Source organism: Carcharhinus amblyrhynchos, chromosome 20 (genome assembly GCF_965287045.1).
Source record: "Carcharhinus amblyrhynchos chromosome 20, sCarAmb.v2.hapA, whole genome shotgun sequence".
Classification (NCBI taxonomy): Eukaryota; Metazoa; Chordata; class Chondrichthyes; order Carcharhiniformes; family Carcharhinidae; genus Carcharhinus; species Carcharhinus amblyrhynchos.
This window is the reverse complement of record NC_137343.1, coordinates 45,195,757-45,212,500: the sequence shown is the minus strand read 5'-3', so window position 1 is coordinate 45,212,500 and position 16,744 is coordinate 45,195,757. Positions and strand designations below refer to the sequence as shown.

Genomic DNA, 16,744 nt, shown 5'->3' with positions numbered 1-16,744 from the left:
GCTGCTACTGGTGCGCCGCTGAAGGTGACTCGGGTAGCGTGGGGACCGGTTTTGGAGAGCTATTGGCGAAAGGAGGAGGGAGAGAGCGGAAAAGGTGTGGACGGGGAGGCGCCGACTCTGCAAGGTGGACATGTCCTGGATAATGCGGCCAGCCCTGATGTGAGTTTGGGAGGGGAGAGGCCTCGGATTCGGTGCTTGTCCCTGTTGGGAGTGTGTTTCACCGGTCACAAGCGTCAATCCCATGTAGGGGCGAGAAACCCCCACAGTAAATGAAAGAATTTGCATTTATGTAGCATATTCCACAACTTCTGCTGTCCCATTGTTGTAACGTAGGAAATAAGTTTATTTATTAGTCACAACTAGGCTTACATTAACACTGCAATGAAGTTACTGTGAAAATCCCCTAGTCGCCACACTCTGGTGCCTGTTCGGGTACACTGAGGGAGAATTTGGCATGGCCAGTGCAGCTAACCAGCACGTCCTTTGGACTGTGGGAGGAAACCCACGCAGACACGGGGAGAATCTGCAGACTCTGCACATTGATCCAAGCCGGGAATCAAACTTGGGTCCCTGGTGCTTTGACGCAGCAGTGCTAACCATGTGTGGCTCCCAATTGGTGCACAGTAAGATCCCACAAACAGCAACCAGCCTAATCTGTTCTCAGCAAAAGGCAAAATACTGCAAATGCTGAAATTTGAATCAAAGCAAAAAGAGCTGGAGAAAACAACAGGGTCTGATAGTATCTGTGAAAACTGAAGGCTCTACTCTCTCTCCACAGTTGCTGCTGAGATTTTTCAGTATTTTCTGTCCTTAGCGATGTTGGTTGAGAATAAATATGGTACAGCAGAAAGTCCCTGCTTTTGGAATACTTCCATTTCCTGTATCATTCTGAGAAAGTGGGCTGCATCTGAGCTGTACGTTTCACCTGAACAGCAACATCTCCTGCCGGCAGTACGACATTCCTTCAGTACTGCATTACTACAGTGACAGCCTACATTGTGGTCTTGTGTCTCTTGAACTGAGTTTGAACTGCCAACTCAGGTGAGAGTCCTACCATTGAGCCATTGGTGAGGTTTGGTAGAAGGATTGTTGGAGTCGACTGAATGTATTGCCTTAAAGGTAGCTTCTAGGTATGTTTTGAAGGGAGGAAAGTAAGTTACAGGAGAGGGAATTTAAGGACAGGGCCTCATCACTGATGGGAAGTTGAGTGGAAGTAACTTAGAGATTTCGGAGAGAGTCTGGAGTGGAAGCTGTGTAAACGAGAACAAAAATGCTGCAGTGAATTGACAAATGATCTGTGGAGGATAGGAAGGTGATGAATTTATGTAGAGTGGAACATAAGAGGCTGGCTATGAACAAGTCACGGAGTTCAGTAGAGAATGAGCGAATATTTCATCATCAGTGAGGCTGAGGCAAAGGCTGAGCTGGACAATATTGCAGAGGAGAATAAGTAGTTGTTGGTAAGGAATAAATCTCAGTTCCAGACCAATTGGGAGACTGCGTTGTTCAGCCAGAGAGCAAGACAAGGCTTTGGGGCAAGGGTACAGGCTTCTGACTGGGGCTGAATAACTTTTTCCACTGCTAATTTGGAGAATTTTTCTACTTTATTCGGGCAAGCAGTCTTAACAACGTATTAGCGCATGTGAAGTTCACGCTGGCAGAAAATGGGCACAACCCAGTGTCTATGTGTTGATCAAGAGTTGTGGAGATACAGTTGCTTAAAGCAGACTTGAGTATTGACAAAAAAGATGTGCTGTCAAAGCTTTTGAATTGCGTTCTTCAGGACAGACTCAGCATAGGACGGAAAGCAGACTTTTTATCCCTGATTTCTTAGAAGTTAGCTTTTGACTTCTTCCACTTTTGTTATGAGTGAGACCAGCTGCTAGGAGGAGGGATTAACTTTAATAAAGCAGCAACTGTTAATCTCCGGGACATATGTATGGATCTCATAATTCATCTGGAACATTGTCTTTCCTTCTCTTCCAGTCCTCGTTCAGTGTGGAATGCTTCTGCTCGATATAGTCACTGGCGGACGACCCTGCTTGGACTCAGAGAATCCTTACCAATGAGGTACAGTCTATGTTAGGACAGGCTGCAGTTCTTCTTGCCTGGGTTCATATGGAACAGTACTCTACCCATTATGTTATTCTGGCATTTTGTGGTTTAACAGAAGCTTATCAAAGCCTTGCTGAAAGGGCAAGACCCTTGTGAGGTTATTCTTCCTCATAGAATTAAATTGTCAGCCAACACTCATTATTAAGACTCATGTATAATGCCCACTAGAGAGAGGTACTGGCAGATGGCATGGCTGTATATAGACACTTCATGTTTTAAAAATCTTATCCTCTTGTTCAATTCCCTCTATACGCTTGCCCTCCCATATCTCAATATCATCTTGAAGCTCTGCAGCCCACTCTAAGAACTCTTGCATTCCTCCAAATCTGGTCTCTTGTGCATCCCCAGTTCCTTTGCCATCATTGAAGCTGTGGCTTCAGCCATCTGAGTCTTAAGATTTGGAATTCCTTCCAAAAGTCTCTTCACCTCCCCACCTTTCACTTCTTCTTTGGATCAATGTCAATTTTTGTCCGACTACCCTCTTGTGTAGCCATCTCGGATGTCTTTGTAATAGAAACAAAATAGAATAAAAACCTACAGCAGCTGAAATTTTCAATGTGTTCTTGAGGAACAACTTCTGTATCAGTTTTTGTATGTTAAATTTGAAGTCATTAAATTGCCTGAATCATCATTTGAATACATTAGTGTTTGAAAAGATAAATCATGCAAAAAAAAACTTGATTTGTACACCGATCAAAGAATGGTTGAATTAATATTGTCTCATGATACTTTTGGGAAGTAATACAGCAGTAAAGGGAAAGCAAAATACTGTGGATGCTGAAAATCTAAAAGGGAAATTGCAGTACTTAGTGGTGCATATCGATTTCTTTTAAGTACCAATTTCTGATTTTGCCCTTCAGAAGCAAAATGCATTTCAAGGGATGGGTTAGAGAATATCATCCAGGCTGCTCTCAACCACTTTGAGGCAAATTCATTTACTGGCAAAGGTCGGGAAGCAGAAAGTATGGGTGCTCTGAATTAATCCATCACATTTAGGGAACAGGAGATGTCAAAGTAACAAGTGTTTAAAAGAAAATGTGACATGAAAGTTCTTTCTTTTTAAGGGGCAGGAAGGTGACACAGTGGTTAGCACTGCTGCCTCACAATGCCAGGGACCTGGGTTCAATTCCTGCCTCAAGTGACTGTTGGTGTGGAGTTTGCACATTCGCCTCGTGTCTGTGTGGGTTTCTTCTGGGTACTCAGGTTTCCCCTGAGTCCAAAGATCTACAGATTCGGTTGCTTAGCCATACTAAATTGCCCCTAGTATCAGGGGGATTGGTGGGGTAAATATGTGGGGTTACAGGAATGGGGCTTGGGTGGGATTATGGTTGGTGCAGAGTCAATGGGCCAAATGACCTCTTTCTGCACTGTAGGGATTCTATGATGCCTCTGCCTGAAATTCTTGTATCAAATGGGTTGTTGTGTTGTACTGAACGAGCTTGGGCCTGTGATTTTCACCTGATGTAATCCCAGCTTTCATTGCTTTTACTGGGGAAAAACAGAAGGAAAGTTAGAAGTATTGCTGCCCCATCCCTGTACTTCTTGGGCTGGATTAAAATAGCCTCAGCAAATACTGGAAAGAAGTCCCTCCACCATCCCATTGCCAGGGAGGGATGCCTGGGAGGTAAAAGTGTAGCCAAAACTATTTCCTCCCTATTTTGTGTGGATTTGTTTTCCAGAGCTGAACCAAAGAAAAAGAAGAAAGTGGATCCCAAGAGAGAACAGGCAGCAAGAGACCGTCTGAGAAAAAGACTGAAAAAATTGGAACGTGTTCCTCCAGAGCTGATCCCAATCGAAGATTTCATCACTCCAAACAAGTTCCTCGATGAATCCAGGTCTGTGTGAACTAAGGCATAAATCCAAAAGATTCATTGTTCACAAAGAGAAAGATGACCTATTCTTGTTGTCTAGTTGGTGGGGAGTTAGGTTCCTTCATGGTTGTGTTGTGTTCTTTGCTGTTTGTCATGTTTTAAAAATTATTGCAATGGCAGTAAGGCATCCAATTTTCCCAGATTTAAATATCCCAAATTTGAGCCAATATTCAAGACATATTATAGCCTCTCAAAGGCAACAGTTCCTTTTATTCACTCATGGGATGTGGGCATCACTTTCCAGGGCAGTATATTACCCATTCATTCTTGCCCTTCAGAATACGATGTTGAGCCACCTTGTAGAACTGCTGAAGTCCTTTGTGGTGTTGTTTAAGCTTGGTGATGTAACAAAGTTTAAGTATTACCAGTGCATTTAAACACCTGTTTAATCCAGCCATTTGGCTTCACAATGCTGCTTCTCAAGAGGCTTTTTCAGTGAGTGGATATCTGATAAATGCAGGAACCTACCAATATACTTATGAATATCTTGTGAAATCCATATTAGTAACTGAAGTTTATACTTGTCATAATTAAGGATGAGAAGTTGAATTGTATGTGCAGAGATCTTGTTGATACAATTTGCACAGAAATGGACTAATCCAAAACTTGGTTAAATCCAGTTCCAGTGCTGGGAGCAGGATGCCCATTTATTAAAGCCTGGGTTGAGATTTGATTTTTTTTTAATGTAATTAGTTGCAACCACTCAATCTGAACAGTTATTTCATTGTGATTTTTTTCTTAATATTGCTAGTAAGAGTTTATTTTCAGACCTAGATTTTCATTTTGTTTAATTAGATTATTGTTGTCATCGCCATATATATAGCCCCAGCAAGAAAATGTCAGTGGATCTCACATCTGGGCAGGGGAGAGAGGCATAGGAATAAATGAACAAAACTAAATATGAAGTAAGAGGGGATGGCGATATGAGATTTAGATGAGAGAGGCAGAGGGAGTGAGCGCAAATGAAGACAGAACAGTGAATCCAGGATGACTAATTTATTTGGCGCAAGAAATTTATCATTCAGCCATCCACCGGTCAAAGGTGTATCTGAAATCCCAGCTTTAGCTCAACTGATGACCCTCTGAACTCGTAATTCAAAACACTCTGTTCAGATATTGTCCTTTACATGATCTATTAAATTTGAAACTCTGCTTCAAAATACCCATGACAGGAAGCGTAGTGGAGAACATGCCCCTTTCTACATTTCCAGTGTTGGAGGGAAATGGTCGAAAGCTTAAGTGTTTGTGATTAGGATATCTAAAAAATCTTTCCTGGTCCCCTCATGCCAACACTATAGTTAAGAAAGCCCATTAACATCACTATTTTCTCAAGACTAAGGAAATTTGGCATGTCAGCTATGATTCTCACCAACTTTTGCAGATATACCATTGAAAGCATTCTTTCTGGTTGTATCATAACTTGGTATGGCTCCTGCTCTGCCCAACATTGCAAGAAACTACAAAAGGTCGTGAATGTAGCCCAACCTCCCATCCATTGACTCAGTCTACACTTCCCGCTGCCTCGGCAAAGCACCCCAGACATTCTCTCTTCCACCTTCTTCTTTGGCGTAAAAGTACGTGACCTCAGAAAAAGATACAAAAGTCTCAGACCACGAATCAACTGACCTAAGAACAGCTTCTTCCCTGCTGCCATCAGACTTTTTAATGGACCTTCCTCGCATTAAGTTGATCTTTCTCTACACCCTAGCTATAACTGTAAGACTACATTCTGCACTCTTGTGCTTCCTTCTCTATGAACGGTATGCTTTGCCTGTGTAGTGCACAAGAAACAATACTTTTCATTGTACATGTGACAATAAATCAAATCAATTTTGAAAAATAGGAATTCTCTCTGGTGCCCCAGCCAATATTTATCACTCAACCAATTAATTAGCTGAAAATGTAGTGATGCTTGTAATCAAACTCAATGCCCATTTTGTACACAGCATGATTCCACAAACAATAAATTAGATGAATGGCCTGCCAATTTATTCTTTGTTATCTTATTAAGAGAAGGCCAAGGACTTGCTGCTGTTCTCTATCTAATACAAATGGGACTCTTACTGCTGCCCTGACCAATTAATATCATTAATCTTCAATTAATTTCACAAAGATTCCAATCATTGTCATGTTCCTGTTTGTGGAAGCTTGCTGTGCACACATTGGCTACTGCATTTCCTACATTGGAATAGTGACTACACTTCAAAAGTACTTGGTTGGCTGTAAAATGCTTAGGGATGCCTGGGCTCATGGAATTATATAAATGTAAGGCTTTATTTCTTTCCTGAGTTAAGACATTGAACTGAGACATTATCTGTCCAAAAGTTTCCAAATCCCATTTTCTTTTAGTTGAAGAAGAACGGTGAGTTTTGCTGACCTCTCTTAATCAACATCACCAATGACAGATTAGCAGGTCATTCATCTCATTATTGTTCATTGAATCTTGTACACAAAATGTTTGCTGTTTTTGTTTGTAATCTTTCAAGTAATTAAATGTATGTATCACTGTGAAAGAATTGGGCCAATATTTCTCAGAAATATCTCTGTCCAGTTGATGGGAGATTGGATCTAAGCTGGAAGGTTCATGTCAGGATCCTGAGGAAGTCCCAACATGCAGACATGCACTGAAACTGACCTGGAAGTGTAAACTTTCAATGGGCTGATTTGTGCTGCCCTCGACCCTCTGAAAGTCTCTGACACTGAGCTGAGTGCCAGATGACGAAGACTTAGCTGCATACTTGCCCTAAAAATGTTACACTGGTTAATGCCTGGTCTGACTCCATTATTGGACAGCTGAGCGCTGTAACTGACCCTGCCACATCCAACCCCAAAATTACCTCCCCAAACCCATCACCCAGCCCCCCCACTCTACTACCCTCATCCATTCATTATCCCATTCACCTACTGGAAGACTTGAAATTTTAAAAAAATTAACGTGAATGTGGTAGCTATTGTAAACAGGGGGAAGGTGCTGGCTTTGTCCGTCATTTCTCGTATTTGGATGTCTGTGCTCACCCATTGATGCTTTAGCTGGGATCAAGAAAAATGCAAAAAGGTCAGTTTTCAGGAATTCTCAGGCATGGACACTGACTGGAAGATCTGGATCAGTATTTATAAATGGTAGATGTTAACAGATTGTATTGGTTCAGGTCAGACTGCAACATGAACGACATGTTAAATAACAAAGCACACAGCCTGCAGTAAAGTTTTATACGTTTTGCCTACAGAGTCAGAGATCTTCCGCAGCTGTCAGTGGAAGAGAGCGAGAGGCGAGCACTTCTGATGAAGGAATGGTCACGTTACAAGCAAAAAGAACATGAAAAGGAAGCTGAAATGATCCAGTCCATGATTAAGGCACAGGAACAGGCCCTGCAGGAACTGCGGCTGGAATCGGAAGACTTGTACCAGGCTGCCATTAAACGGGACAAAGAACTGTTTCCATTAGAGTTACAGGGATGTAGTTTTACTCCTCCCGTACCTAACTATGAAGCACCTGATGGGAAATACAGAGATATCACAAAAGTGTATACACAGTGACATGTCTGACATCCTTGCTGCTTTTGGATTGTCTTAAGTTTTTTTAATTTTTCTAAAAAGTGAATATTGACATGTAAATATACCACACTGCTGCAGCATTATTGTGCATATACAGATTTCCAGAAAGGTTGCTGGGTTTTATTAAATTAGCTTTGTTAATTTTTCCTTAAGTGTTCATCTTTGTTGCATTGTGGCAATATCCTTTCTTGTGACCAAGTGCCTTTATCCATATTACATTTTGGATATAGTTTTAACACCAATATGTTGTCAGGTGACTTCAGTAGTCATCAAAAATGTGAATTCCTCCATAATTAAATTGATTATACAAGTAGCGTAGGATTCACTGGCAGAAACATGTTTTCCAGGGCCTGCATTGTGCTGTACTAGTCACTTTATGCAAATTTACTTTGCACACAATTTTTCTCCCTTTCTAGGGCTCACTGCAGTAGACTTTCAACTTTTCATCAGGATGTAAGCTCCCTCACTTGTAGCTGTTTCCTGTTGATGGTGTAATCGTGCCTTGTATTGCACCATTTATTGTGTTGCTATTCATTTGTGGGATGTGTCATCATGGGCAATAAATGTTGGCTTTACCATCAAACAGGTGGGGATGAAGCAGCCACCTCTGCAGTCTGTGGTGTAGCTACACTTAAAATGCTTTTAAGAATTTATTTAGCAATATCTTTTATGAGCCTGCAAAAATTCCACAAACTTGTTTCTCACTATCCTTCTCTAAAGGAAAAAGAATGTGGTTCCAAGTTCCTCTTCAGCTTTGACACAGAGCATTTCTCTGCTTAAGTGCCCTGAATTTCTACATTAATACCTATTCACAGTTTCTCCTAAGCACAGCTGATCTGTAAAGTTGCAGCATGAAATTGAGAGGATACCTACAGAAATTCAGGGTTGATGTATTTAACCTTTTCTGTCAAACTGGTTTAAGTGTAAATCTTTGCCTGTGTCTTTCTTTGCACCAGTTCCTCAACCAAACTAGTGTCTAATAATCTCGATGGTCCATCTCCATTACAACTCAGTGTTGGCCAGCTTTCCAACAGGCAGCTGTTAAAGTGCATCAACAATCACAGGTGTAAAATAAGCATTTGTAAAATGTTAAGTTTATTTATTGAACGCAGAACTTTACTGCAACAGGCTGTGCCATGGACACAGTTACGTATCAACTTTCTGATTACCAGATGCAAGACAGAAGGTGTATAGTTCCTCTCAAAGTGAATCCAGATTAACTGATAGTCCTCAGCATCTGAGAAAGCTGCTTCCACTTGGGTCCTTCTAAATCCAAATATTATTGGGTGCACAGCAGGGAAGTGTTTACACAGGCTCAATTGCACCATATCCCAACATCCAGCAGCTTGTGCCACAGGGTATGATCAATTCTGACTATTTCTCTTTTCCGTCACTTAAGGGTAGATGCCATTCAGCTGGTGGATTATTCCTCATCTCCCAGACTGGATGGTGCCGCTGTTGTTCTTCTAACCTCCTCTTCTCACTCTCACATAAAGCTTTCTGTAAATTTAAAATAACTTAGTTAGATCCACATTTGAGGCATTTTATGGCTAAAAGCCAAAGCTGTGGAAAAAAGCATATATATTGCATGGAAGATAAGCTTCCAACCTAAATATTCATGCCATAATTTTAGTTCTATTGGGCAGCACAGTTGGTGCAGGCTTGGAGGCTGAAGGGCCTGTTCCTGTGCTGAAATTTTCATCAAGCTGTCACTGGAACGTGGGGACTACTTGCACGCTGTGCCCAGCATATTCTCTAATTCTTTTTAAAACTTTACCCTAACACTATGATTGTAACACTACGTTCTGTCCCTCCTTTCCTTTATGAGCAGTATGCTTTGTGTTTGATTTGATTTATTGTCATGTATTAACTTAGTGAAAAGTATTGTTTCCTGCACGCTATACACACAAAACATAGCATTCATAGAGAAGGAATTGAGAGTGCAGCTTGTAGTGTTACAGTCGTAGCTGGGGTGTAAAGAAAAGTCAACTTAATGCAAGATAAATCCATTCAAAAGTCTGACAGCAGCAGGGAAGAAGCTGTTCTTGAGTCAGTTAGTAGGTGACCTCAGACTTTCATACCTTTTTCCCTAAAGGAAGAAGGTTGAAGAGAGAATGTCTGGGGTGTGTGCAGTCCTTAATTATACTGGCTGTTTGCCAAGGTGGGCAGTGTAGACAGAGTCAGAGGATGGGAGGCTGGTTTGCGTGATGGATTGGGCTACATTCATGATCTTTTGTCGTTCCTTGCGGTCTTGGCAGAGCAGGAGCCATACCGAGCTGTAATTTCACCAGAAAGAATACTTCCTATGATGTGCATGAAATAATACTTTTCACTGTATACTAATACATATGGCAATAATAAATCAAATCAAAAGCCATTCCACCGTTGCCGCAGTCTTAAGTTCTAGAATTTCTCCACTATCTTTTTGCGTCTCTGCTTTCCTTCTTTAAGGCACTCCATAAAACTGCCTCTTTTGGTTATCTGGCCTAATTTCTTCTCATGTGGCTCAATGCCATAATCTGTTTTATACTTTTGGGAGGTGTTACGACACTAAAAGGTACTATATATATTTTTCAGAAACTATTGTAGTGAAAAACTTAGAAGTCAAGACTGAGTTAGGATGCTGTTCCTTGTGTACCTTCCAAGATCTTGTTCAAGCATTCATGTGCATCTCAACATTGAGGATATTCCTATGTGGGAGTGAGAAAATAATGGCACATCCCAATTTAAGCCACTGACCAAAACTCATGCCTATTCAGGAGAGGTTGACAATGAGATCTACCATATATTGAAGAGTTGGACAGAAACTTTCCGCAAAGCCGTAACAAACAGGGGCGGTACAGTAGCACAGTGGTTAGCGCTGCTGCCTCACAGCGCCAGGGACACGGGTTCAATTTCAGCTTTGGGTTACCGTCTATGTGGAGTTTGCACATTCTCCTAATGTCTACATGGGTTTGCTCTGGGTTCCTCTCAGTCTAAAGATGTGCAGGTTAGGATAATTGGCCATGCTAAATTGACCCTAATGTCAAAGGAATAATAGGGTAAATATGTGCGTTACAGGACCTGGGTGGGATTGTGGTTGGTGCAGACTCGATTGACTGAATGACCACATTCTGCACTGTAGGGATTCTATGAAAATGTTCCCATTGGTGGAAGGATTGAGAAGAAGGGGGCACAGTTTAAGGTAATTGGCAAAAGAAACAATGAAGACAGGAAAAAAAGGGTTGGGATCTGGAATGCACTACCTGAGAGTGTGATGGAGGCAGGTTCTACTGAGGTGTTTGAGAGGAAGAATGTGCAATCTTCTGGGGAGCAGTGATGAATAAGTTGCTGCTTCACAGAGGCAGAGCTGAATGATCTGCTGTCTTCAAGTTCATAAGGCACTAGGACCGATGAGATGTGTCCAAGGATACTGAGGGGAGAGGGTAGAAACTAGGAAGCAATGACCACAATTTTTCAGTCTTTATACTCAGGTGACTGGAAAATTGCAAACATTACACTCTTGTTCAAAAGAAAAGGTGTAAGGATAAATCTGGCAACCATGAGCCTGTCAGTTTAGCTTTGGTGATGGGCAATATCCAGAAACAATAATCTGGAACAAAATTTATTGTCAGTTGGACAAATGTGGGTTAATTAAGGAAAGCCAGCGTGATTACTTAAGGGAAAATCATGTTTAGCTATCTTCCTGGAGTTCTTTGAAGAGCTAACTGAGAGGGCTGTTAAGGTGTACATGAACATCCAAAAGTCACTTGATACAGTGCAAAACCAAAGACATGAGAGCAACATTAAAAATCTTGAAATAAAAAGGTCAATAACAACATGGATACAAGATTGGCCAAGTGATAGGAAGCCAAGCAGTTATTAGGTTAATGGTTGTTTTTCAAACTGGAAAAAGGACTTCCCCAGGAGTCAATGTTCATACTTTTGCTGATATATATTGAGGACCTAGACCTTGATATACAGAGGACTATTTCAAAGTTTGCAGATTATTTGAAACTTGTAAGCACCACTGCATCCTTGGGAATGACCAGAAGAGGCTTAGCAACAGATGCACATTGATTATGCAGGACCTGTGAGGCAGCATGACGGCACAGTGGTTAGCACTGCTGCCTCAACGTCAAGGACCTGGATTCGATTCCTGGCTTGGGTTACTATGTGTGTGCGGAGTTTACTCATTCTCCCTGTGACTGATTGGGTTTCCTCCGGGTGCTCCAGTTTCCTCCCACAATCCAAAGATGTGCAGGTTAGATTGATTGGCCATGCTAGTTTCAGGGAGATTAGCAGGGTAAGTATGTGGTATTACGTGGTAAGGATGGGGTCAGTGCAGACTCAGTGGGGCAAACAGACTCCTTCTGTACTTTAGGAATTCTATGATTTTGAAGAACACATATTCCTAGTCACACAATCAATGTGGCCAGAAGTCACCATAAGGAAGTCAACTTCAACAGAAAAGACAAATCAAGAGGTTAAGAGAAATCTTTAGTAAATTTGGATTTCTTGAGCAATTAGTGAGTGATAAATGACAACAGTTCATCTCTCAAAAATTTGGAAGTTTCTTGAAAAAGAGAATGATACACAACATATTAGATCTGCACTATATCATCCTGCTACAAATAGACTAGCAGAAAGTTTTGTGCAAACAATGAACATACATTTAAGTCAGACATTGACCAAATGTCTAAAACAATTTCTACTCATATAAAGGAATACTGCTCATGCAGTGACAAAACTTTCTCCAGCATTACTGATGGTGAAATGGCAATCACATTCAGCATTCAACTCGTTGAAACCTCCAGAGATAAAATAAATCATCCAAAAGAAACAAGGTCAGATTGAATGATGGGAAACAAAGCTGTGTTTTCCACTAAGGACAAGAAGTTCTCCCTAGGAACTTCTCAGCAGCAGAGAAATGAGTTCCTGTCACGATCATTATACATACTGGACCTGTCTCATATGCCGTCCAGATCCGGGATGACATCATCTGGAAGAGACATGTGGACCAGATGTTGGTGGGGAGAATCTATTCAGAGATAGAACTGCAAGGTTCTGAATTCAATCTTCCTGAAATCCTGACACCAAGAAAATTATTTAAGAAAAACACCTCAATTTCAGACCAAGCACGGAATCAACCTCTAAGTACAACATCGACTCCAGTCAAAATAACCACTGACAATTTTCATACAAAGTCAAAAATACCAGAGGTTACAACTAGTGCCGATAAAGCAGATGCTGAGGGTCGCTGGCAACCATTCAGAGAATAATAATCTCCACACCATCTGACTTAACTATTATTGTTCACGTTATACTTGTTTAAATTTCCTGGGGATGTTCGATTTAAAAAGGGGGTGGAAATGTTATGTATTTATATGGGATGGCACAATAGTTAGCACTGCTGTCTCACAGTGCCAGGAATCCAGGTTTAATTCCTGGCTTGGGTCACTGTCTGTGTGGAGTCTGCACAGGTTTCCTCCCACATTCCAAAAATGTGCAGGTTAGGTTGATTGGCCATGTTAAATTGCCCTTTCTGTCAGGGGGATTAGCAGGGAAAATATATGGGGTTGTGGGGATAGGACCTGGGTAGGATTGTTGTCAGTGCAAGTTTGATGGGCCATACAGCCTCCTTCTGCACTGCAGATTCCAAATTGATTTTGGAGAAGCAACGCAGCATAATAAGATATGCATGATATCACCGATCACTAGTGTGGGTCAGAGTGCAGAGTAAAGAAGCAACCTGTATTGTACACACCTCATTAATAAAGTTCCTTTTAGTTTGTTGGCCTCCATAATTCCTAGCATCAATCCAGTGAACATAACAGCTTTGTTTGCTGAATATTAACTCTTCAAACAGAATCTGGGTTTTTAAAAATTCATTCATGGGATGTGGGTCTGAATAGGTGGGCCAGCATTGTTACCCATCCCTAGAACTGAATGGATTGCTAGGCCATTTCAAGAGTCACATGTAAGATTTCCATCCATAAAAGACATTTTTAGTGAACCAAATGGGTTTTACAACAACTGTTTCATGGTCATTCCAGGTTCCAAAATTTACTGACTGCCATAGTGGGATTCGAACCCAGGCCCTTCAGAACATTACCTTATGTCTCTGGATTATTAGTCCAGTGACAATATCACTACACCAACACCAGATGTGATTGCTGTGTGCAAATTAGCTGCCATGTTTCCTATATTACAACAATGAGCAAACCCCAAAAACATTTTGTAAGGCACTCTGGGATATCCTGAAAGGTGCCAAATAAATGCAAGGTTCTTTTAACATTTTTTCTGTATACTAAATCAAATAATTCTTCGACAACAGTTTCCTCTGAGTAGCTGGAACTATATTTTGATAGCAAGTACAAGGAGCAGTTTCCAGCCCCAATAGTCCCAAGCACAATCCCATCCCTTAAAGAGCATTCAGTGCCCCCTGACTGATGTGCATTTAAACATTGGGAGATACAGAATGTACTGGTGAGCCATCAGGCCTCCCATAAAAACAGGCTTTGTTCAAATTTAAGCCCAGCCCATCACGCAAACCAGCCTCCCATCGATTGACTCTGTCTACACCTCCTGCAGCCACGGAAAAGCAACCGGCATAATCAAGGATCTCATGCATCCTGGACATTCATTCTTCCACCTTCTTCCGTCGGGAAAAAACACAGAAGTCTGATGTCACATACCAACTGACTCAAGAACAGTTTCTTCCCGGCTCCATCAGACTTCTGAATGGACCTAAGTTGATCTTTCTCTACACCGTAGCTACGACTAACACTACATTCTGCACCCTCTCCTTTCCTTCTCCATGTACTGTATGCTTTGTCTGTATGGCACAGAAGAAACAATACTTTTCACTGTAGAATACATGTGACAATAAATCAAATCAAAATAAAAATGGTTATTTCAACTAGACTGCTGCAACTGCTTGTACACATGTATCGATCATAAGTCACTGTCTTCAGAAGGGGCAAAACAATATCAGAGAATAACTTCAAAACAAAATGCTTCTGGCAGTTATCACGGTGATATTTGGCTAAATCCTGATGCATTTAATATTTAGTAATTTCATAAATCCCACCTTAGCCTCGTCAGACTTAAGTTTTTCCCATTCTATGCAATTGTGGTAATCTTTCTTCCACTGTTGACAGGAGGGCAACTCTCCATATGTGTAGTAGTGATGAAAGAGATTCCCCAAACTTCGGCAGTGCTTCCACTCACTGCGGTAATCATCGCATAACCTAGGAGGCTGAAATGACAAGACAGGCATTTGCCAGGTCAGAAACACCTTGACAGAACACAGAACTTGTAAAACACCCCATGTCGTGAGCCAAGAATGCTACCCTCAGGAGTAAACCACTATTTAAGGTTATTTGACCACAATTTAAACGGTACGAATGCACAGCTGAGCTGCAGTATGCAAATACTGTCTGAGTTACTTCAGTCCTGTCTTCAGAACAGCCGAACTTCTGCAAAATAACAGTAGACATTTATTCTAAGCGATCTTTGCAAGAATATTAGAAGTGGCTTCCCAATCATGCCGTCCTAACACGGGGAACATTTCATCAGAGCTAAAAGTAATCTAGTTCATCTGATTCTCGATTTCCATCTTGTCCAGTTTCAGTGGTGGGCAAATAATTTCCTAAAATCTAAAAGCAGGTCGATTTTCGATCACATCTTGCATTTGTCCCTGTAATTTGTCCTATGGAGGTCATTTGATCTATGCACACCGAATGTTCACCAGTAAAACAAACACCAGAACTCTATCCACTTTCTACGGTCGCTCCTTCTACACAATGCATTACCCTAGCCACAGAACAGGCCCGCACTCACTCACTCTCCATAGCTCCCCGTCCGCCATCCTTTCACCTTTCCGCAGTTTGAGCACCGTCTTGTGAATGACATGGCTGCAGCCAATCATTGTGGAGCTTCTGTCACCTTTCCGCGCCCTCTTCTCCTCATTGATAATAAATTAACCAATCAACGTTTAACCGTTATGAGTGACCCGCCCTCCGAATGGAAATCTGACCAATCAGCATTAAATACATTGTCGCAATTTACCCATAAGACGAAACAGCCAATTAGCGCAAAGGTGGGGGTTATTCCCATTGTGACGTCATTGCATTCATTCAATACTGTTGTTGAATGTACGTGCTCACTGAAACTACTATAGCTTTACTATAGATTGTTGTTGTGGTAACTTTACTCTAGGCTGTTGTTGTGATAGCTTTACTATAGACTGTCGTGATAGCTTTACTATAGACTGTCGTGATAGTTTTACTCTAGGCTGTTGCTGTGATAGTTATCTAGACTGTCGTGATAGTTTTACTCTAGGCTGTTGTTGTGGTAGCTTTATTATAACGTGGAGATGCCGGCATTGAACTGGGCGAGCAGAGTGAAAAGTCTTACAATACCAAGTCTAACAGGTTTATTTGGAATCACAAGGTTTTGGAGCGCTGATCCTTCATTAGGTGAATGGAGGTTAATTCACAAACATGACACACATAAGCAAAAACACAATTGCAAGATAATTACAGGTTGGAATGTGAGTCTTTTGCTCTTCATATTCTAATTATCTTGCTATACAGACGAAGCATACTGTTCATAGAGAAAAAATGAGAGTGCAGAATGTGGTGTTACAGTCATAGCTGGATAGAGAAAGATCAACTTTATGCAAGGTAGGTCCATTCAAAAATCTGATGGCAGCGGGGAAGAAGCTGTTCTTGAGTTGGTTGGTATGTGACCTCAGACTTTTGTATCTTTTTCCCAACAGAAGAAGGGGAAAGAGAGAACGTCCAGGTTGCATGGGGTCCTTAATTATGCTGGCTACATTGCCAAGGCAGCAGGAAGTGTAGACAGAGTCAATGGATGGGAGGTTGGTTTACGTGATGGATTGGGCTACATTCACAACCTTTTGTAGTTCCTTGCAGTCTTGGGCAGAGCAGGAACCATGCCAAGCTGTGATACAACCAGAAAGAATACATTCTATGGTGCATCTGTAAACGTTGGTGAGAGTCGTAGCTGACATGCCAAATTTCCTTAGTCTTCTGAGAAAGTTGAGGTGTTGGTGGGCTTTCTCAACTATATTGTCAGCGTGGAACAGGATAGGTTGTTGGTAATCTGGACACCTAAAAACTTGAAGCTCTCAACTCTTTCTGCTTCTTCCCTCTTGATGTAGACAGGGGCATGTTCTCCTATATACTTCCTGAAGT

General features: G+C 41.4%; 2 protein-coding genes across 2 annotated transcripts; one reads left to right on the top strand and one right to left on the bottom strand.

The window, feature by feature from the left end:
- On the top strand, positions 1-7,688 carry mrpl40 (mitochondrial ribosomal protein L40). Its single transcript, XM_080208509.1, has 4 exons — positions 1-159; positions 1,987-2,070; positions 3,795-3,950; positions 7,214-7,688. The coding sequence occupies exons 1-4, from the start codon at positions 131-133 to the stop codon at positions 7,521-7,523; spliced, it is 579 nt and encodes a 192-aa protein (XP_080064635.1). The 5' UTR covers positions 1-130; the 3' UTR covers positions 7,524-7,688.
- Positions 7,689-7,790: 102 nt separating this feature from the next.
- On the bottom strand, positions 7,791-15,414 carry c20h22orf39 (chromosome 20 C22orf39 homolog). The gene is made up of 3 exons (XM_080208510.1): positions 15,370-15,414; positions 14,614-14,781; positions 7,791-9,041 (listed from the first exon to the last, which is right to left on the bottom strand). Exons 1-3 carry the CDS (start codon positions 15,391-15,393, stop codon positions 8,916-8,918), a joined length of 318 nt encoding a protein of 105 aa, XP_080064636.1. The 5' UTR covers positions 15,394-15,414; the 3' UTR covers positions 7,791-8,915.
- Positions 15,415-16,744: the final 1,330 nt, after the last annotated feature.

Coding starts and splice junctions, on each gene's coding strand:
- mrpl40 (XM_080208509.1), top strand. CDS start 131: ATGTCCTGGATAATGCGGCCAGCCCTGAT. Junction 2,071..3,794: donor AGAGAATCCTTACCAATGAG/GTACAGTCTATG, acceptor TTTGTTTTCCAG/AGCTGAACCAAAGAAAAAGA. Junction 3,951..7,213: donor AAGTTCCTCGATGAATCCAG/GTCTGTGTGAAC, acceptor TTTTGCCTACAG/AGTCAGAGATCTTCCGCAGC.
- c20h22orf39 (XM_080208510.1), bottom strand. CDS start 15,393: ATGGCGGACGGGGAGCTATGGAGA. Junction 14,782..15,369: donor CGGACGGGGAGCTATGGAGA/GTGAGTGAGTGC, acceptor TTGTCATTTCAG/CCTCCTAGGTTATGCGATGA. Junction 9,042..14,613: donor TTAAGTCTGACGAGGCTAAG/GTGGGATTTATG, acceptor TTAAATTTACAG/AAAGCTTTATGTGAGAGTGA.